We start from the raw sequence: 17150 nt of genomic DNA on the forward strand, positions 1-17150 counted from the left end.
ATTAGAGTATATATAGTAGGTTCTTTAGTAACCTCTTTAAGAAGACTCTCTTTAAAGCAGATATATATTATATATATATTACTCTTTATATCTCTTCTAAAGACTACTTTCTTAACTAGCTTCTATACTATATAAGCCTTCTTTATACTCTCTCTAACGTACGTTAGACTATCTTTAGTAATATCTAATATAAGAGCTTTAGTTAGATAGTTAAAAGACTTATAGCATATAAGTATAACCTTAGTTAAGATATAGTTATTAATAAAGTCTTTAATTCTATTAATAGCAGCATTTACTACTAGAAAGGTTATATAGGCTAGAAGAAGGTAAGTATAAAAAGATTTAACCTATATATAAGACTTACTAATTATTTTTAAAGTATAAAACTCTTTATTACTTCTTTTAGCTATAGTTATATATTAAACCTAAGAGAGAATAACTAAGATATTTAAAGGCTAATTAATCTTAGTATTCTATAGCCTAGATCTAAAAGCCTTCTACTAGCTAAGCATATAACTAGCCTATAAAGTAATAGACTATATCTAAGCTAAGCGTAATACTATATAAGTATAGGTAGTATTAGTATCTTACTATATTAGTAGAAGTTCTACCTTTAAAAGAACCTAAGTTTAAGACTAAAGAATAAATACTACTTTTTAAGAAGCCTTTAGTATATTATTATCTATAAAGATAGATATAGTAGTAGTTAAACCTTCCTATATAAAGGTTCTTTAGGCTAAGAAGAAGGAAGTACTAGAATTAGTATTATTCTTTTTTTTATACTTTATATAGTTCTTTTCTAGAAGTATACTTATATAAGAAGCCTTACTATTACTATAAAAAGGATCTAGTAGCATTATATATAAGTTAAAGAATAAAAAGATAAAGAAGAAAACTTAGGTACCTAGCTTATTTATTATATATATAAGTAGCTATACTAAACTCTATTTTACTTAGAAAGATATAGCTATTTTAAAAGAAATTAGGAAGCCTTAGTAACTAACTAATTTACTTATTCTTCTCTTCCTACTCTAAGAACTCTAACTTATTAGTAAAGTCTACCTTACGTATAATACTAGCTTTAGTAGAAGGTAGCTATCTTAAGTTAGTATATACCTACTACTAACTCTATATATATATATACCTTCTAATTAAAATTACTAATAGAAGTAATATATAAGTTTAGAATTAGTTTTACCTTAGAGTTAATATACCTTTAAGCCTATTATCTTAACTTAAGATACTTCTTTTAAAATAGCTCTATATATTACCTTATAGAATCTATTTTAGTATTATAGATATTAAGCTTTAGTTTAGCTAGCTATATTATATACTATTAAAGGGTATCTACTAGAAGATATTTATCTATATCTTAAAGAGAATTCTATTACTATAATTCTTTAAGTTACCTTTTATTATACAGTATACTATAGTCTTATATACCTTCTAAAAGGTAGTAGTATAGCATAAATAGTTTACTAATAACTATACTTAGATAACCTTTCTACTTTCTAATTCTATATAAGTTTTATATACGTACGTAGAAGAAGATCTCTACTTAAATAATTAGAAGGTAGATTATAAGTATTACTATATAATCTATAAGTCTTACCTTAGAAAAAAGATTATCCTTTTATAAAGAATAAAAGAAGGTCTAAAAGAGTATTTTAGCCTTACTATATATATAGAAGAAGAAGATATACCTATTAGTAAAATATTAATCCTTTTAATAGGTATCTCTATTATAATTTAATTCTTTAGTTTACTATACTTATACTATATATATAGTAATTCTTAAACTAAAGGTTTAGGTCTTCTACTTTAGTAAGTATAAACTATATATACACTATTATAGTTATTTTAACTCTATAGTTAGATTATATAAACTAGAAGTATATACTAGTGCTCTCTACTATCTAGAGAAACTAATATATAATACTAATAACAGTTCCTACTAAGATACTAATATAGATCTAAGTAATATACCTTAAGTATATATTAATACCTATATATATCTTAATTCTATATAGCTTAAGTTTCTTATACCTATTAATAGACTATACCTAGTTTAGACTAGGTATAATATACTCTCCTTTCTTCCTTTATATATCTTTATAGCACTATATTACTTCTTTAGAGTTAATTGTATAGTATACTCTAAATAATTAATCTTAGAATATAAAATAATATCTTTACTTAAGATAAAGGTAAAGAAACTGTTATTTATACCTATTAATAGGGCTATTCTTTATCTCTTTCTTAATTAAGCCTTATATAAGTATATTAGTTACCTCTTAGTTCTCTTTTCTATCTATCCTTTTTTTTAACCTAAGTATAAGTCTTAGGTGTATAATAGTATACTTCTTTATCTAATAACTTTCTTTTTATAGAGTTATTATAATCTCTATATCCTTAAAGCTAACTTTAAAAAAAAGTAACTATATTTTAGCCTTAACCTGCTCTTTAACCTCTGCTAGAAGCCTTTTACTTATATTCTATCTCTTTATCTAAGTCTTTAGTGTACGTATACTAATAATAATATAGTAGGTATCTATAATCTATTATTTTAGTTACTTATATATTACTCCTTTACAGAATAACCTAATAAGCTTATCTTTATAAGGAGATAGGTTAATTATAGAGCGTCTAGCTAGTAATATTATTAAAACTACTATATAGGATAATAATTTTATTATACTAGGTATCTTATTTAGGTATTAGGCTTGTATGTAGTAAATTAATGTTTGTAGTGTTTATTAAATTTGCTAAGGTAGGGTTGAAAAATAATTGTTGTACGAGACCCTACTATAGTCCACCGTACTTAACCTGGCTAGCTAGTATCTAAGCCTGCAACCTATTTCTACACCAATCTAACTATTTCTACAGTAAGATTATGTGCCGACTGAGACAACAGCTTTAATAAAGTGCTGCATTGCAACAAGAACAAGGTACTAACAGTTGATAGGTATGCAGATAGCAGAATTGCGCAGTTAGCCTTGAATGGACCACTGTGTAGCAGCTGCTACCGATGAGGAACCGAATTCTTTGGACTAGCAAATCGTCCCAGTAGAAAGCTACGAATCCCGATGGTACTATGGCTCACGGCTTGTGCAGGAGCGTTAGGACCGAGGACCCGTCGATGAAACTTACGACTCTCGATATCGAGGATCCGACCAACGATCACGCAGTCCCATCCGTTGGTCTGTTGTTGAGGAATATGCAAGATATCTCGTCTATCAAAGGCTTTGAGGGCGAGTACGTGGACCGCGGCGGCGTTCTTCATATCAGCCGCACCCTCGGCGATGACGAAGTGAACGCAGCCGAGCACGCGAAGACATCTGGCGGCATTCCAGTTGATCTCCGGCTTCACGAGGCCCAGACAACTGTTCGTATGATTGCCGAGCGAGTTGGCCAGATAGACTCGCTCCATCACGTCGAGGTCGACTCGAAGGAGCTGCCGTTGGCCAGTAACAAGGTCAAAGTAGAGCACTTTGCCAACACTCAACTTTAAATATATTGCCGTCACCATGGGTATCATGCCAGAGAACAATCACCTGCTGGGCCTCGAGGGCGCAGGAATCATCTGCCGCATCGTCACGAAGCTTAACACACCCTTCCACATTAGGTAGCGCATGTTGGTGTTTGAGAAGGGCACGTTTGCAAGTCGTATTATCGCCACCACCGAGCGTACAATCGCCATTCCAGAGTTGCTGTCCTACGAAGAAGCTGCGACACTCCCGTCTGTGTACCTAACAGCACTGTACAGTCTGTTCGACCTGGCCAACCTCAAGCAGGGAGACCGCGTACTGATCCATTCCGCCACAGGAGGTTTGAGTATAGCCGCCATTCAAATATGCCAGGCGGTAGGAGCCACGGTGTACGCCACGGTGGGACAAGATGTCAAGAAACAGTTCTTGAGAGATACCTTCAGTATCCCAGAAGAACATGTTTACATTTCGAGGCCCAGCTCATGATCAGCACGGACGGATATGGTGTTGATGTCATTCTCAACTCGCTCACCGGAGACTTGCTCGATGCGTCGTTGCGTCGTAGCGCTGTATCGCCGAGGGCGGGACCATGGTCGAGTTGGGCAAGAAAGACCATATTGATCGCAATACGCTTTCCATGGAGCCTTTTGCTCGAAACGCTTCTTATCGTTGCTTTGATATGTCGCATAAGCATGTTTCCGACGAAGTCATTGCCGGGTAAGTCTTTCTTTTCTCATCCCCCTGGAACCACGACTGACTAATATTCTCCAAACTTATGCGCAAGATGATGCACATGATAGTAACGCGTGGAGTCAAACCACTCTCCTCCATTCAACTCCTCCTATACAACGATATCCCCTTCACCCTCCGTTTCGTGCGGAGCTCAAACCACATCGGTAAAATCATCATATCAAACAAAGGGTTCGCGGATACGGATCCCATTGTCTCCGTTAGTCCTGCTTTGAAGACGCTGCAGCTCCACGACGACCTATCGTACCTCTTTGTGGGTGGACTCAAGGACCTGTTGGATCCATGGCAGTCGACATGGCTTGCCACAGCGCTCGCAATGTCGTCGTCATTGGCAGGAGCGGCTACGATGATCCCAGGTCTCAAGCCGTGCTGAAAGATCTTGCCGCCGAAGGCTGCCACGTAGATCTGGTACGCGGCGACGTAGCCAAGGTCGAAGACGTTCGCAATGCGTTCAAGTACGCTACAAAAGCCTGTTGGAGGTATGGTTCAGGACGCCATGGTGCTTCGCGATAAGCCCTTCGAGACCATGACACTCAAGGAGTACCACGGGGCGATTATTTCCAAAGTTGCCGGGTCTTAGAATCTGCACAATGTTGCTCTGGAAATGGGTCTCAAGCTCGAGTTCTTCACGATGCTGTCCTCCATCTCAGGTCTCACTGGACAGCCTGCACAAGCCAACTACGCAGCCGCCAACGTCTTCCTGGACAACTTCGCGTACTACATGCGTGGCCTGGGCCTGAAAGGTGATATCGTCGACCTCGGCCTTATTGAAGATGTCGGATACATGGCCGAGCATTTCAATCTGATCACGGCGCTAGACACTTCAGCCTGGACGCCTATTAACGAATCCATCTGCCACAAGATCGTGCAGTTCAGCATCATGCAGCAAGAAGACACTCCAATCAACCAATCCTCCTACCGCAGTTAATCACATCCATCGCCGTGCCGCAGGCCTCATCCTCGCGTTCGCTGACCGATGCGCGCTTTTCATCACTACTGTTCGGCACCTCACCGGCAGCAGTGTCGCGGACGCTTCTGGAGCAAACAAAGAAATTCAGGCGCTATTAAAGACGATCAAGACTGGTGCTGATGTGCATGTCGCGCTGACGCTGGCTTTCGACGTCGCGAACAAGCAGTTCATGACGACGCTGTGCGTCGATGAGCCTCTTGAACCCGCAAGGCCACTGTCCGCATACGGGCTGGATTCGCTTGCTGTTGTTGAGTTCAGGAACTGGTTTCGTGTTCAGCTTGAGGCTGATTTGACGACATTGCAAGTCACGAGTGCGCCGAGCTTGTTGAGTTTGGCGGAGAAGATTGTTGTGAAAATTCAGGCGGCTAATGTGGCGAAGTAGGGGGCGGATTAGAGGAGGTTACGATGGGATGGTGTCGTGGTTGGAAGAGTTAGGTTGATACTTGTTTTTTCTTTTGCGCGTTTTTGCAATCTGTGGAGCTGTAGATAATAGATCTTTCGCATTTGACAAATTTCTTCAGATACCTCTTGATACTGTACTCCCTGATCTGCTTTGAAGTACCTGTGCATCCTGTCTCACATGAATCACAGCGTATTCCTGGTTGTCTATCCTGACTGTTTGACTATGGCAAGCAACAGCGAGTGCAATGGCCAAACCGACTCTTCCAAAGCAGTGAGGTAAACAGATATGGAAAAACCTTTCCAAGAATAATCACAAGGTGTGAACGAAGCTCATACAAAACTCACTGTCTGAAACGTCCTTAATGGTGCCTAGGTTGCGAATGACTAATTTTATCCTATTGCTACCTACGATGCCAAACTACATGACCCGTCCCGTATCGTTCTGAGAGGCACATTTCGATGTGTTCATAATCATAGCATCAAGACAGAATGCCCACGTTTAAATCAAACGTTCTATCTCACCAGGGGTAGCGGCGGTCAATTGTCTCGTTGAAGAATTGTTCAGAATGCTCCTGCTTTATGGCACTGTCAATCTAGAGCCATGTTAGCCACAGTCGCTGGTGTAGAAGATTTCCTGTTTTGCTCCAACTCACAATGTACGCAGTGTTCTTGCTGCTGTCCCCCAGGGTGAGCGGTGCTTTCTCCAAACCGAAAGCGCGTGCTCCCATGTTACCCATGTCTGTTTGAACGAGGCTATTCGCAAATTAGCTAAACTTTCGTGGTGCAAGACAATTGTTAGGCTATCTTACCCAGGATGGATGCACAGGGTGATCAGCCAGTCGTTTTCCATACCCATCTTGCGGACAATGACGTTCGCGAGAGCCTTGGAACCGGCATAGCTGATGTTGGGGTAGGGAAATTCGGGCATGTTGTTGATACTGCCACCAGCAGCGCTGATGAAGGCGAAGCGGGCTGAGTCGGACTTTTTGAGTAAGGGCAGGGTTGCCTTGTACAGTATCATGACAGAGATGGCATTGACCTGGAGGGCGTTTTCGAACTCTTCAAGCGGCACATCAGCTACGGTGTTGAGCGGCGCAATACCAGCGCTGGAGATAACGATATCAATCTTGTCGATGCCTTTGACGGCCTCGTAGGGGTCTGTCTTCGACGTTGAGTCGATCTTGACGATGATGACTTTGGTATTCTCGCCTTTGGATACACTGAGCAGGCCTTGAGCACCGACAGTGTCGCGTACAGCCGCAATCAGGGTGTTGTTTGGCTGTGCGACATAATGGTCGAACATGCCACGGCCGATGCCTGCAAAGTCGGTCAGGTCAGTAATGGACTTACGGATGGGAGTGAGGTCAGGCGAACGTACCGCGGTTAGCTCCCGTGATGAGATAGGTCTTTCCAGGCATGTTATCAGATACGTTGCTGGTGTGTTAAGAATAGCATGCACGTTGCACTCGGGAACAGTCGGTTTTAGGGGTTTGCAACCATTGTCATGATACAGCTGTTCGTCCGTGGACTGAGCGGTCACTTGAGGCTGCACGGTCAGCCTTGTCTGGCAGGAAGGCACCGAGCAGACAATGATTTCCATTTTAGGCAAACCCTGTGCCGCCATTTCTAAGCAGCATGCTACAGCTGCAACTACACTGCTTTGTCCCAACGGGTCTCTTTCACTCTGTCACCACGACGCGATCAGCATTGGTGGATGTCGAAGTAAGCTGCTTATCTTTCCGGCTGCCGATTGGCTGCGACAGCGTCACCGTGTCAGCATGCCGTCCGCTTACGCTGGACCAATCAGCGACCTGTAAGCGTTGTGGATACGGCATACTCGAACGCAACTCTATGCACCTCCAGTCATGCGTTCTTACAGCAGCGCCCGTAGCCGTTCGAAACCTTGGGATACAATATGTCTGTACGAACGGGCTGCGGTTGAGACAAGCCAGAGATCGGCACCTACGCAGCTATGGATCAACTTCCGCGGAGCCTTACACCCTGAACCTACGGGTAGATTGGCTTTTGTCTAGCGTGTTGCTTACGCTGTACGTCCTTGGTATCTCTATCTACCGTATCTTTTTCCATCCTCTCCGAAGAGTTCCAGGTCCCAGGCTTGCTACATTGACCCAATGAGTGAAAACGTATTATGAGTGCTTCAAGGCGCCCGGAGGGCAATTCATGTGGGAGTACCAGAAATAGCACGAGAAATACGGTATGTAGAAGCGGTCCAGAAAGCAGCGACTTGCTTGCTCACCACGTCTCTTGCAGGACCTATTGTCCGTGTTAGCCCCAATGAAGTTCACATCCAAGATCCCACCGTCTACGATACACTGTACTGTCAATCTCGTCACTCGGACAAGCTCAAGCATCTCAAGCACCGCTTCAACAGTGAGACGTCCTCGTTTGCTACCACTGAGCATAGCGTTCATCGTGTCCGTCGCGGCGCCCTCAACCCTTTTTTCTCCGAAAGAAAGATTACTCAATACTCGCCCCAAGTCCAAAATCACTTGGATCGCCTCTGCAATCGCAACGAGTCCGAGTTTGTCGGTAACGGGATTACATTGAATCTGAACAAGATGTGAGGCGCCTTTGCCTCGGATATCGTCGTCGGATACTGTCCCGAGAAGCCTTACGACTTCATCCTGAACCCTGACTTTCGCGCCCAGTTCTCTGACGCCATGTATGCTATAGCCTTGTTTTGGAATCAAACTTCCAGCATGACTAATGCTCTGCAGGGTTGACCTCCTCGACCCCATTTATTTCATCACTCAATTTCCATGGACGATCAAGTCATTGAAGTTGCTTCCAGACTGGCTCGTCGTGCTGCTGTCTCCACCAATGTGGTCTGTCATGACCTTCAACAAAGAGATGGAGACACGGATCAAGCATGCCAAAGCCGCATATGCCTCTGGAGAAAAGAATATGGCCATCCCATCTCTGTTCACAGCCTTGCTTGAATCCGACCTTCCACCGACCGGGCTCTCAACCAAGCGTCTGCAGCACGAAGCCATCTCTGTAATTGGCGCAGGTATTAAAACAACAATGTACACACTATCAACTTGCTCGTACCATCTGATAGCAAATCCCCAAACTCTGGGCAGGCTGTGCGCCGAACTGGACTCAGCAATTCCCGATCCAGATCATCTCCTGGATCTCGACACGTTAATGCAGTTACCATACTTGACCAACGTCGTCAACGAAGCCTTACGCTTCGGCTACGGCATATCCCAGCGTATCCCCCGCCTCTCATCAACACCCATGGTCTATCACACCCCTGAGGTAGACTATCAGCTCCCTGTCGGCTCCATCGTGAGCATGGACCACTATACCGCCTCTGACGATCCGAACTTGTTTCCTGATTCTTTCGCATTCCAACCCAAACGCTGGGAAAATAAGGCAAAGGCGCCCGATGGAAAGTCGCTGACCAGGTACTTGGTTGTGTTTGGCTGTGGTACAAGGAGCTGTGTGGGCATGCAGCTTGCGTATGCAGATCTGTACATTGGTATTGTGAGCTTTTTTAGACGCTTCGAGTGCACCCTCTTTGAAACAGAGCGCGATGCTGTTGATCTTTATCTCGATAGCTTTGTCCCACGTGCTAAGCCGGGAACACGGGGAGTTAGGGTCCATGTGCAGAGAAAGCGCAGAGATTTTCAACTACGTATAGGCCTATAGGTTGTTTGGTTTAAGGCTAGTAAAAAGAAATCTTGCAAAAACATATAGACATGAAGTGTATATCATAAGAAAATATTTTTCCAAGATATATTATTTATTGTTTGCAGCAAAACATTGCAACAGTTGAACAACTATCTCTAAGATCAGTTTATACCAGTTGCCAAATCGGTAGATACTGTGGCGCCTCAAACCCCACCTGTTCGACCTGTTTGTGACGGAGCCAGGCCTCTGGTACTTCCTCCCTGGACTTCCCAATTTAATGGCCTGTACTATCATTAATTCGGGCGGACCTTTGGTTCCTCAAGAAACTCGATTACTAGAGATTTATCCCTCTAAGATTGATAGCAATTCTATCGAATGCCGGTGTTTCCGCGTCGGTTTGGACGACGAGTCTCAGTGCGAAGCGCTTTCGTATGTATGGGGCGATGCAACGAGGAGAACCGTCATCACATATGATGGGCTATCTATATCGGTGACGATGAATCTGTCCGACGCCTTGAGTATGCTACGCCTCCTGTAGACGTCTCGCATCATATGGGCAGACGCAATCTGCATCGACCAGGATAACTCCAACAAAAAGAGTTGCCAGATACCTCTTATGAACAGGATATATTCCATCGCCACCAAAGTCGTTGTTTGGCTGGGAGACATCGATTCTGAACAAGCTACAGAAGCTTCTAGATGTGTGAAGCTGATTGCGAATCAATGTAGAAAATCCCAAGAAGAAGGTGGATTAGGCGAGGCCAGCACAGGCGTATACTTTACAATGCAAGTACCAAGCAGTGAATTTGGAAAAGCTGCGCAAGAGAGCTTGAGGCTTTTGTATGCTGAGCCTTGGTTTCCAGAGTTTGGTGTATCTAAGAAACCAAATTGGCCAAGTATGCAGTCATGCTATGGGGGAGACATAAACTATCATGGGCAGATGTTGGACTGGCAGCAACTTGGCTATTTCACAGCGTGCCTATAAGAGCTATTGAATTTGACCAAGAGGCTTTCTATGCAGACATCGACAAGACGAATGCACACCACATGTTGGAACTCAACAAAAACAACACGATCTACTTGTCCTACTTGTCCTACTGGATCTTCGCTGGTCCTTCAAAGCAACCAACCCTCGAGATAAAGATTACGGGGTCCTTGCCCTTTTCTATCCAACGAAGAAATCCAGAACTTTGTGTGTGAATTACGACAGGAATAATACCGTTATAGCGTGAAATCGATCACCTTCGGCTCTCACAGCACTCGCACACATCGATCACGGCTTCGAGTATTGCAGGAAGAAAGACTTTACATCTTAAACCCTACGGTGGGATATTGACGTCGGACTGGGGTGTCTACTGGCTGATAATTCACTGCTGAGTGCTTGCCGGAACATGCCCGTGACATCTTTGGATGCCCATAGTTCAAATCCTGAGCATTTTCGACTGAACAGGTTGTATTATAGCAAAATATTCCATGTTCACGTTGAAATGAACATGACCAGCCTACTATTTCACAAAGGGCACCCTTTCATAGGGATATGTATTACCGTAGTAGAGCAGCCGGTCATGGACGACCATGAACGTATGCAGACAACGCGTATCCTAACCCGAACTTGGACGGCTAGATGTTGTAGCATGATAGGGATATTGTATCTGCAAGCGCAAACGATAGAACTATATGTTATAGTAGTTTTCTGGCGTTCCTGTACACACTGGCATTCAGACGTGATCAAGAACATGTGATGAAGTGTACTGTGGTCCCCCCTTGAAGTATAAGCCATTCGCCACTTTGACTTTTGGCGGGACGTAACCCAATTAGATGTGGCGAATGGCTTATACCTCTAGGGGGGACCACAGTATGTCGACCATGGATTAATTATACGCCGAAGCGGAAGTGGTTCGCTCAGAGCAGAGACTGTCTAAGGGAATCTATATCAAGTCGTATTCAATGTTCTCATGACATCTTCTAATATCTCTATTTGTTCCTGTCGATACGCACAAGCACGTCGTTGCTGCTCATTTTGCGGGGTTTTGAGTAAGCGTCCTTGCTTTTTCATAGTCTGCAGCATTCCCCGTATGTGACGAACTAAATACTCGACTGTTGCTTTCTTTAGGCGTTCTGTTGGCAACTTGGTTGGATTCTCTCGAAGAGCCACGCGTTCGACGAGATTCGCTACACGGAATGACACCATGGATACAAGCTGCGGATGGAAGTGCGACAAGTCAGGCACTTCATGATTAGGTTGAAGAGGCCCACGAGGATCCCTTGTTGGAGAGCGAATGGAAACCAGAGCAACGTAGGCGTATTCGGCAGAGGAGTAGCATTCTTCGACCGTAGAAGCCAGGCTAAAAACGCTATGGGAGGGATGCATCACTATAGTTGGGTCGAATGGAAAGGTCAAGGTGGCTTCACAGGCCTCATTGTTGGGTATGATGAAGCCGAAATCTCGAAAGACTGTGAAAGCTGTTGTCAGCTCTGGTTTTTAGTGGCGGGAAAGACATGATTATACTGACGGACTGTGTTGTTGAGCCTTTGACCAGCTGTATCATATGGATAGCATATCTCTTCCCCTGGCTGCATCTCGAAACTCTTGGCTATGGCAAGGCCTTCTTTGTCATAATGCCAGTCAGACGGTCCTTCCTGAACATGGTTGATTCCGTCAAGCAGGGGCAACAGAATACGAGGTCCATCATCAGAAGAGATGCCATCCTCAAAAAGTGGCTTGTATTCAGGTTTCAAGGAAGCTGCATCTCCTGCCAATGCGACAGACGGGAATTGTCGCGACGTAAAACAGAAATCGGCCCACATAAACAGTTCGCTGTGGCCAGATTAGCGAACCAATAACACAGCAATATTTGGAGATGCAACCAACATTGTGTATCCTGAGATATCCCAGCCTGCTTGCTTTAGGACATTCATGGCTTCGTGCCAGCGATTCTTTAGATGTTTCCTACGATCCTTGGTTGCTTCTTCAAGATGAGTTCCCTGTAGCCAAACAGTGTCTTCTTTGTTCCAAAGCAAAGGGATCGCTGGCTGTGAAGAGGTATCTGGTTGTGGAAGAACTTGGATGTATCTGTCATATGCAATTACTATTTTAGTACTCTGACTTCCACAAAGTGACGGAAGAGACTTACGGGTGCCAAAAGCTGTCATTGCCGAGAAGATATTGTTGCACAAGAAATATGTTGCCAATTGTTTCGTGGTCTGCAGTTGACTGCAGAAAAGCTGCTGGCAAAGGCTTGCTCCTTGGCACGTAGTGGGACCCCTCGATACCAGCAGTGATGGCATTGAAGTAGGATAAAGATAGACAATAAGGCATGCGTAGCAATACTGCGTTGGGTTCTACTGTCTGGCTGTCCATCTTTACAGACACAGTACCACCACCGCCTGGACTAGCGTGAAACTCACATGACGGATGAATGAAGGCGCCGTTGTTGATTGCCCACTCGACAAGCTCACGGTACTCTTGGTTCACGAACAATGTTTGGTCCCTGAAGTCGTTGCAGATAGTCCTAAACGACATGTTCGTGTGCGGAGTGAGCAAAAAAATGCCCGGACAAGAAAACAATGGACTCGTTGATTACTGGTAAAGATTAGCTGAGTGTCTTCCATGTGTATGAGATGTGGTTGCTTACTGACTGCCTTGGAAGCCGCTCTACTGGTGCTTGTTTACACTATAGCTTACGAGGTAATGATGTTGCGTTGAATGTTGGAAAGTCGTTGCGGGTGGTTTATATCGAGATACAGACTACCACAGCTTATACCAAAAGTGGATTTTTATGCAACCAAGGTATCGGGCATTTAGTGGATAGCTCATTCAATTGACTTGACCAGCTGTAACGGACTTTGGATGTGGGTCTACTGAGGTGCGCATTAACGAAAAGACACCATGGTCCTTAGCGCATCCCTTTTATGGGTCCCAGGCGTGGCGTACCAGGATGTGCTATCATGCGTTTCGTCGATCAGATCGCGCAACATGTTTGTGAATGGAGCGGTGACATCGATTTAATACGACAAAACAGTTTCTTTTCGAAGAAAACGAACAACCTGTCTATAAAAGTATCACTCGATGCTGCTTGGGATGCGGCATTACCAAGTAAGCTTAGCAGTGTTTACTGCGGAACCCCACAGCTGTGGACGTTCACCTTAAGCGATGATCATGTAAACTAAGCGCCTAAGGGACTTCAAATCGACGAACACTAGCATGCATAGCCCCACTTAAATCCTCATGTAAGTGCGACATTCACAATCTGCTGGCGGGTTGTGGATTAAAATATGCTATGATAGCGTCATGCATACTATCAACGTGATGGTCACTGCAGTGCTCAACTCGATGCAGTGCCATCTGCATACTAGTAAGGCAGGATGAAGCCTCGTGGTATCTGATACCCTGTCTGAACTCAAAATTCCGGCTTCTCTTGATTGCTCCCAATTTGGAACAGTCCAAACAAATCACACGTGGATGATGCGCTAAAGCTCAGGCAAACATAGATAAAAAACCTACATCTACCTTGGTAGTCATTACCCCTATCCCTCATCTCTGCCAAAACAACAATGGTGAACAGAAGTACACAAGCGTGGCAAGGCTCAGCTTATTTTCTCCCTTGCGACAACGAGGAATCTCATCGGTACGCTTAAAAAGACTATGTTCTAACTTCCACTCATATCATCACAGTCTCTCTCTCCAACATGAGTTTATTACCCGCACACTTTCAGGCTCGCTCCTCCTACTCCCCAAGTCCTTCATCTCCAACTTAGATTCTGAGGATACCAAGGTCCTCGATGTAGGCACTGGTAACGCGGTGTGGCTCTCTGACTTCCATTCCATGATTTCCTCCACCGCACAGCTTGTTGGGATCGATATCGAAGGCAGAATGTATCCCGCCAAGTACCCACTACAAATGAGCTTCGAAGTCGGCTCCGTCTTGTCATTGCCCACAAGCTGGTCAAACAGCTTCGACTTAGTGTACCAGCGTCTCCTCCTCGCCGGACTCAAGATTTCGGATTGGCCAACTGCCATCTCGGAAGACTTTCGCGTACTGAAAAGTGGAGGGTATGTTCAGCTTGTCGAGGTTGACTTGCGCAATATGGACGTCGGACCGAATTCTGCACGCCTGCTTGACACCCTCAAGAAGCTGTTCGCTATGAACAACATGGACCTCAACCAAGCAGATTCCTTGCCTTCTCTTGTTAAGGGAGCTGGCTTTGTTGATGTACAAGTGCATGACAAAGAATGGAGATTACATGGGGATTCAAACGTACTATCGAGAGAGAATGCTCTCAGAGGCCACAGAGGCCTTAAGGGTCCGGTCGTCAAGTACGGCTTGTTTAGCTCCGACGCTGAATTTGACGATATGATGACTGGAGTGGAAACGGAATGGAAGTCTACTCTTGGGAAAGCTTTGATTATACGTGTCATTACAGGCAGAAAGCCATAGAGATCAATAGCAGAGAGAATGCAGTCTTCCTATTAGCTAAAATCTCGTCTCTCCATTCACTCCGTGAGGGAACACTCTCGCATATCGCTCCCTGATCAATTGTTCCTTCTCCGCAGACCGAGGTTTTGCGTCACATGTAAATGGTTTCGGTGCAAGCTCAATACCAGGCTGGAGGAGATTAACGTTAGCATTGATGGGAATGCAGGAAGAGGATAGAGACTTACCTTTGCATACGAATCAATATCCTGGCCACCAGTTCCAGAACCATCCTTTTTGAAGTTGAATGCCCAAAGCAAATTCATAGTGTTCAGTGTGATAGTCCGACGAGCCATAGACTCTCCTGGACAAATTCTTCGGCCAGCCCCAAATGCCAAGTTGTTCCGATAGCCTGTCACATCGACACCCTCTTTTGTACCAAACTCCGTCTTGATAAACCGCTCTGGGTCGAACATCTCTGGTTCGTCGTAGAACTTTGGATCGTGATATAGACCATAGCTATTCATAAAGATCATAGAGTTTTCGGGGATACAGTAGCCGTTATAATGAAGTTCCTTAGTGTTAACATGAGGAATTGCGATCGGCAAAATTGTTCTGAACCGGAGAACCTCATCGGCAATGGCGCGAATGTACGGAACATTCTCATAATCATCCAACCCTGGCCAGCGGTTATGACCAACAACACTGTCAATCTCAGCTTGCCCTTTCTCCTGGACATGAGGGTTGTTGATCAAAGCCAGGATAAACGACTGTAGAAAAGAAGCTGTGGTTTCGGCTCCTGCGTCCATCATGACTGCACCCATGCCAATGACCTCATCACGGGTCATACGAAGTTTCTCTTGATTCAGGATCAAGGATTCCAGGTAGCAGCCAGTAGTCTTCTCGGTCTCAATCGCACGCACGCATTGTGCATGTAGAGAACCATAAAGCTCGTCTCGAATTCCACGTGTTGTGTCGGCAAGTCGTTTCCAGTACGCCCAGCGCTTAGGTACGTATTGCAATGGCCAAAAAAGATCAACTGGAGGGTGGGCACCGGGATCAGTGACTTCATTAAGAAGTTTCACGCCTCGAAAATAAGTCTCTGCTGGTGAGTTTGCATAGCTCGTGATTCGCGAACCATAAAGCAGCGTAATCATGACAGACGCAGTCGTACGACAGATGTGAGTGAAAATATTTTGAGGATCTTCCAGAATGTCGTGCATAAATTGCGTGTATTCGGCTTGTTGTGTTTGTAGGTGTTTCTTCAAACTATCCTTCGTCAAAAACGTGTGAATTGCATGACGGCCATGCTTCCAAACTGAATTTTCCATATTTTCGAGAGCCATAAGAGAGCCATTGGTAACACGCTGGACGAGCACAGAACGCGGGCGGTTCCCAGTATGAGCCCCGTTGCTGTCAAGAATATGCTTCACAGCTGCGGCGGAGGAAATGACAACGACAGTACGATTTAAAATCTTGAGAGAGAAGATATCGCCATACGTCTGAGCCCATTCCGAGAACCTACGAAGGTAAGCGCGAGTACCTTTTAAACGTGACTTTGACTCACTTAACATGAGGGAAGCTGGTTGGGAAGTCCAGTGCGTTTCCCAAGACTGGAGTTGTCTTTGGGCCTGGTGGGAAATCTTTTCCCCTGCAGCCGATCGTGCGAACCTTGAGAACGAGAAGTACCACGAGCACAACAACTCCGATTGCAATGTTGAACATTGAGACGTCTGCGAATGATAGGCCGATCAACCCTGGTTTCGTTGTGTTGGCCATGTTTATTGTATTTCAAAGCTTGTCAATAAAGTGAAGACGGAAGTTGGGACTGAATTGTTTGTCACGCAGCGTCTTCAACTTAGATATGAAACCGCACTACGTTGTCTTTTCCACCGGCGAGAGGCGATAGTGTCATGCAATCAATACAGCATGATTAGTGGTCTTTTTGGGTGGGACTGGATGATCCCCGACACTATTCCGATCACATCTCTAGATTCAACATACGCTAGGAATGGAGATATCCTCAAGACTAGTAAGGTTAGACTTCCAATTTAATCGAGCGGATAAGACCTGAAAAGGCCAAGTAACTAGTTAGTATGCCATCGTATCGCTGGATACATCACCCTCCAATCGATCCATAGGCACTGCATGACTCTCACATGAATCTTACATCCACACGGTGCGGATCTTCGCAGTCGACTCGTCGCCGAGGCTAAACTTCTGCCTATACGCTGCAGTTTCGTACTTCTTCTTGATCGGCAAGCAGACCTTGGCGACTGAGGGCAAGGATTACTCTCGGCCGTACCGTGGCGTTATGCGCTGTTACTTCATGGCTAGTGTTATTTAGTTGATTTTCTGTGTCCAAAACAGGACTTTCGACCTCTTTCGGTGCCTACGGATCTCCAAGACGACATCTATAACGCGTATACCTGCATGTCGCTAGAGATGTTTAGTGTACTATTCACTCAC

The 17150-nt window shown here is 44.4% G+C and overlaps 9 protein-coding genes across 9 annotated transcripts; 6 read left to right on the forward strand and 3 right to left on the reverse strand.

Moving 5' to 3' along the window:
* Positions 1-2820: 2820 nt before the first annotated feature.
* Positions 2821-3481, forward strand: P153DRAFT_431543 (uncharacterized protein; the record flags this gene model as incomplete). Its single annotated transcript, XM_033672916.1, has 2 exons — positions 2821-2885; positions 2966-3481. A coding segment is annotated over exon 2 (387 nt), but the record flags the coding sequence as incomplete, so codon positions are not given.
* A 151-nt stretch (positions 3482-3632) lies between these two features.
* Positions 3633-3974, forward strand: P153DRAFT_385835 (NAD(P)-binding protein; the record flags this gene model as incomplete). Its single annotated transcript, XM_033670469.1, has 1 exon — positions 3633-3974. The coding sequence occupies one exon, from the start codon at positions 3633-3635 to the stop codon at positions 3972-3974; it is 342 nt and encodes a 113-aa protein (XP_033524012.1).
* A 558-nt stretch (positions 3975-4532) lies between these two features.
* Positions 4533-5590, forward strand: P153DRAFT_376049 (KR-domain-containing protein; the record flags this gene model as incomplete). The annotated part of the gene is made up of 4 exons (XM_033669626.1): positions 4533-4676; positions 4708-4803; positions 4855-5161; positions 5289-5590. 4 exons carry the CDS (start codon positions 4533-4535, stop codon positions 5588-5590), a joined length of 849 nt encoding a protein of 282 aa, XP_033524013.1.
* Positions 5591-6041: 451 nt separating this feature from the next.
* On the reverse strand, positions 6042-7225 carry P153DRAFT_340677 (putative short chain-type dehydrogenase). The gene is made up of 4 exons (XM_033665883.1): positions 6989-7225; positions 6420-6927; positions 6264-6363; positions 6042-6203 (listed from the first exon to the last, which is right to left on the reverse strand). The coding sequence occupies exons 1-4, from the start codon at positions 7026-7028 to the stop codon at positions 6129-6131; spliced, it is 723 nt and encodes a 240-aa protein (XP_033524014.1). The 5' UTR covers positions 7029-7225; the 3' UTR covers positions 6042-6128.
* Positions 7226-7388: 163 nt separating this feature from the next.
* Positions 7389-9285, forward strand: P153DRAFT_376050 (cytochrome P450; the record flags this gene model as incomplete). Its single annotated transcript, XM_033669627.1, has 6 exons — positions 7389-7423; positions 7644-7717; positions 7748-7799; positions 7901-8160; positions 8197-8293; positions 8349-9285. 6 exons carry the CDS (start codon positions 7389-7391, stop codon positions 9283-9285), a joined length of 1455 nt encoding a protein of 484 aa, XP_033524015.1.
* Positions 9286-9883: 598 nt separating this feature from the next.
* On the forward strand, positions 9884-10467 carry P153DRAFT_357172 (uncharacterized protein; the record flags this gene model as incomplete). Its single annotated transcript, XM_033666706.1, has 2 exons — positions 9884-10163; positions 10208-10467. The coding sequence occupies 2 exons, from the start codon at positions 9884-9886 to the stop codon at positions 10465-10467; spliced, it is 540 nt and encodes a 179-aa protein (XP_033524016.1).
* Positions 10468-11200: 733 nt separating this feature from the next.
* Positions 11201-12790, reverse strand: P153DRAFT_340680 (SET domain-containing protein; the record flags this gene model as incomplete). The annotated part of the gene is made up of 4 exons (XM_033665884.1): positions 11201-11721; positions 11781-12085; positions 12140-12340; positions 12402-12790. 4 exons carry the CDS (start codon positions 12788-12790, stop codon positions 11201-11203), a joined length of 1416 nt encoding a protein of 471 aa, XP_033524017.1.
* Positions 12791-13821: 1031 nt separating this feature from the next.
* On the forward strand, positions 13822-14705 carry P153DRAFT_385841 (S-adenosyl-L-methionine-dependent methyltransferase; the record flags this gene model as incomplete). Its single annotated transcript, XM_033670470.1, has 2 exons — positions 13822-13895; positions 13943-14705. 2 exons carry the CDS (start codon positions 13822-13824, stop codon positions 14703-14705), a joined length of 837 nt encoding a protein of 278 aa, XP_033524018.1.
* Positions 14706-14741: 36 nt separating this feature from the next.
* On the reverse strand, positions 14742-16406 carry P153DRAFT_376052 (putative cytochrome P450 monooxygenase; the record flags this gene model as incomplete). The annotated part of the gene is made up of 3 exons (XM_033669628.1): positions 14742-14929; positions 14971-16202; positions 16249-16406. The coding sequence occupies 3 exons, from the start codon at positions 16404-16406 to the stop codon at positions 14742-14744; spliced, it is 1578 nt and encodes a 525-aa protein (XP_033524019.1).
* Positions 16407-17150: the final 744 nt, after the last annotated feature.

The sequence above is a fragment of the Dothidotthia symphoricarpi genome, assembly GCF_010015815.1.
Source record: "Dothidotthia symphoricarpi CBS 119687 unplaced genomic scaffold P153scaffold_10, whole genome shotgun sequence".
NCBI lineage: Eukaryota > Fungi > Ascomycota > Dothideomycetes > Pleosporales > Dothidotthiaceae > Dothidotthia > Dothidotthia symphoricarpi.

What these genes read in the sequence shown, in the direction of transcription:
- P153DRAFT_340677 (XM_033665883.1), bottom strand. Translation starts at nt 7,028, where the DNA reads ATGCCTGGAAAGACCTATCTCATCACGGGAGCTAACCGCG. An exon ending in ACCCTGTGCATCCATCCTGG is followed by an intron (nt 6,364 to 6,419) that starts GTAAGATAGCCT and finishes ATTTGCGAATAG; the next exon opens with CCTCGTTCAAACAGACATGG. An exon ending in GCAAGAACACTGCGTACATT is followed by an intron (nt 6,204 to 6,263) that starts GTGAGTTGGAGC and finishes ACATGGCTCTAG; the next exon opens with ATTGACAGTGCCATAAAGCA.